The sequence below is a fragment of the Channa argus genome, chromosome 12 (assembly GCF_033026475.1).
Source record: "Channa argus isolate prfri chromosome 12, Channa argus male v1.0, whole genome shotgun sequence".
Taxonomy (NCBI): domain Eukaryota; kingdom Metazoa; phylum Chordata; class Actinopteri; order Anabantiformes; family Channidae; genus Channa; species Channa argus.
The window spans coordinates 3,616,267-3,619,790 of NC_090208.1; the positions used below are offsets into that span (position 1 = coordinate 3,616,267).

The following is a 3,524-nucleotide window of genomic DNA, read 5'->3' on the forward strand; positions in this document are numbered from 1 at the left end:
AGCTTATAGACTGATGTCAACAGTCACTGTACTGTGAGTTCTGACTCCTTTTGATCATGGCCAGATATACAGTTTTTCCATGCTGACTTCTGCAACAGCATTGGTTTAGAATCTGACAAAGTGAAGACTTTCTGCTGATTGTATCACATCACAGTGCTCATCATAGTCACCATCCAATACTCAGCTTGGGTGCGCGAGGTCGTTCCCATAGATCCATCCAGGTGATTTCCTACTGTCAGATCAGGTGCACAAGAAAAAGTTGAAAATATAAATAATTGCTACAATATGTTTATTGATGAGTATCTGTAAGGTCAATGAATGATTCAGAGTGTTACCTGTTGGTACATGTCGATATAAAGACACCATCAGGACAGTGGACATGATGTACGGACAGAACATCACCAGGTGGAGGTGGTGTTGTAGGTTTTTCTGTAGAGAGAATCACCTGTTCCGGTTTGAGCTGTAATAACTGATCTACTGTGGGAAGCAGCAGTGATCTTCTCTCAACATTCACACATCAACACATCCAGCAGACTGGACTCACCCAGCAGCCTCTCAACTGATGTTTTGTCCATTCTGCAGCTACCACCACATGTCAGAGTGTCTCTGAACAGCAGCTGCAGGAAACATATGAACAGAAAAGAAGAAGCCACAGATCAAACAACAGATCATGTGGTACAAATACAAAAAGCTCTTTTATTACAAATGTGTATGTTAATTGAAATCATGACATTTTAAATACTGCTTTAAATACTAACTAGTTTGGTTCATCACAACAAAAAAGGAAGTTTAACATTTAGTAGTTTAGTAAAACCCACAGAACCACAAGAGAAAATCAACACGGATAGAAACGAGAAAAGGTTTAGGTCCATCAATATCATTGAAATAACAGCAAAGTTAATGAAGCTTTTAAACACCAAACTAATGACTAATGAAATGTAGTGAGTATTTACTGAAACAGGAACTGGACAGAACTGAAAACAAGTTCACACATTTTAATTTAAAGAACATTTAGCATCAAACTAAAGCAGAACCTGCTTCAGTAAGAAACATTGTGTAAGAAACACAAAGAGGAAGTTGATGATTTGGTTTTATAAGCAACATTTAAAAAATAAACTAAAAAGTATTTAGTTGACTTTGAGAGAAAAACATACTTCAAATACTCGTATACATACATACACGTGACTTTACACTATACAAGCACTATCAATACTGTTGGGTTTTATCTATGGAGCCTCAGGTCACTTAGAGGATTTGTGGTGAAAAGCCTCTGCTGCTTGAGGGAGCTCTCTCTGAATCAGAGTCATGATCAGGATTTCTATGGTTGAAATGATCCCACTAAACAGATACACACATCCAACAATACAATCACTGAAAGTTAGATGGAACAAACTTTAAAAAAAAAAAAAAAATCCTTTCTACTCTTTCTTGCACTTGCATTTCATTGAATGTAAACACTTTTCTGATAGGACTTTGCTTTGATGTTTTCTCCTTGACTTAGATTCTTGCTGCCTTGTACCTCACTTGTAAGTTGCTTTGGATAAAAGCGTCTGCTAAATGAATAAATGTAAATGTAAATCTCTAAGTTTTCAGCTTTCACAAACCTGAGGACTCATCCTGGAGAACTGCTCTCACAGCTGCTTCCATTTCAAGATGAAAAGATATTAAACTGCTGCTGAAGTTCTGACATTCGACATTCAAAAAAGTTCATCATGAGGAACATGTGGAGTTCCACAGGGAAGTGTTCTGGCTCCTTTACTGTTTCTGATATTGTAGCTTCTTTTTTAAATGGGAACATATGGATCATGTTGGATCAGATCAGAAGTGATGCTCTGTGGTGACATTATCATAATCATTATCCAATCCCCGCTCAGGCTGTGTGTGTGAGGTCATCACCATAGAGACAGGAAGGTCATTTCCTACAGTCAGAACAGGTCAGAATGAAACAGTAGAAAATAGGTCAACTGTGAAAATATTGATGTTTCTTTTACAGAATGCTTTATTGATTTATTGATTAATCAGTTGTTTTTGTAAGATGAGTGAATGGTTCAGTGTTACCTGTGGGTTTGTGTCGATATAAAGAAACCATGACGACAGTGGAGATTAGGTATGGACAGAACACCACCAGGTGGAGGACCAGTCTGAAGACAAGATGGAAGGAGTTGGGGGAAGGGGGTGGGGGTGTATACAAGTTTGGGTCTGCAGATGTGAGCTGGGTTGTGGTTGTAGGTTTTTCTGTAGAGAGAATCACTTGTTCAGGTGAACTTGTGGATGAAATAGGTCCTGAAATTAAAGTGAAGCTCCTGACCTGTGACGTAGATCCAGCTGGGTGGAGACTCTCCATGACTGCTGATGTGACACTTGTAGAGGCCTTCATCAGATTTGGTAACATGGTGGATGGTCATGTGACCTGTAGGCTCAGTCCCAATAAAGACACCATCTTTAAAGAACTTAGCAGGAAGGTTGGAGGGAGGCCTCTTTGTTTGACAGTGCAGAGAGACATCATGTCCCTCCATCACAGGGAGGACAGGACTCTGCAGGATCACTGCTCCACCTCAACACAGAGAAAAACTACAGCATTTCATCCATTTCCACACAGCTTCATCAACACTAACTCCACAGTCTGATCTTACCAGTGACAGTGATGGTGATGCTGTTACTGGTTGATCCCTCTCTGGACTCACACCAGTAAAGTCCACTGTCCAATGTGGTGGTGGGATTGATGTTACAGGAAAAACCAACTGGTTCTGCCCAGTCTTCACACTCAGCTCTGGTCTCTCTGGTCGTGTTCCTCCTCAGTGTCCATCCAGCAGAGCTGTCGTCCTCCTCACAGCTCAAAGAGACAAACTCTCCAACAAACAGCTGAGAGAAGCTGGGACTCACAGTCAGACGAGCTGTGATCACTGAGATGATTTAACAGTGAGTAAAGAATCACAAAAATTAGAGCACATGGTTACAAAATATAAAAAGTTCTACATATTTTTATTTGCTAAAATTAATTAAAATAATTAATTAATTAAAAAAACTCAGCAGACTTCTTTTTATCTGTCTCTAAACATCACATCGTCTCCTCCGTCGTGTATTTAACCAATAACTGATGGTTAATTTCTGAAGAACACACAGTAGAAGCTCTGATGTTCATGAGTTCTTCCCGGTAGTAAAATCCACCAGAAATGTGGCAGAACACTGCATTCAAACACAAGACAATACAAAATAGAGCTCACTGAAACACCGAGGCTGCCGTCCGCGTCATCTTCCATCATTATTGCTGTTTATTTGGCGTTTTCCCACAAAAGTCAACAGATGACACAATAAATCAAAGATTTAAAAAAAGTATTTTTGTTCTCTGTTTATTTTCCTTCTGTCCAAGATTTTAACATCTAAAATTTTACTTCTAGTAAATATATAAACATATGCAAAGCAATACAAAAAAAAATCTAATAACATAATTTTCATTAATGTAAATGATCTGAATAACTAAATGTTTGCTTCAGACGTATACATGTTATTTTATTTCAAATTGT

At 38.6% G+C, this 3,524-nt stretch overlaps 1 protein-coding gene across 1 annotated transcript; it reads right to left on the bottom strand.

Annotated features, from left to right (window-relative positions):
- Window positions 1-331: 331 nt before the first annotated feature.
- LOC137138053 (Fc receptor-like protein 5) lies at window positions 332-3,263 on the bottom strand. The gene is made up of 5 exons (XM_067524959.1): window positions 3,233-3,263; window positions 2,634-2,903; window positions 2,309-2,554; window positions 2,059-2,235; window positions 332-429 (listed from the first exon to the last, which is right to left on the bottom strand). Exons 1-5 carry the CDS (start codon window positions 3,261-3,263, stop codon window positions 332-334), a joined length of 822 nt encoding a protein of 273 aa, XP_067381060.1.
- Between the last annotated feature and the right edge of the window lie 261 nt (window positions 3,264-3,524).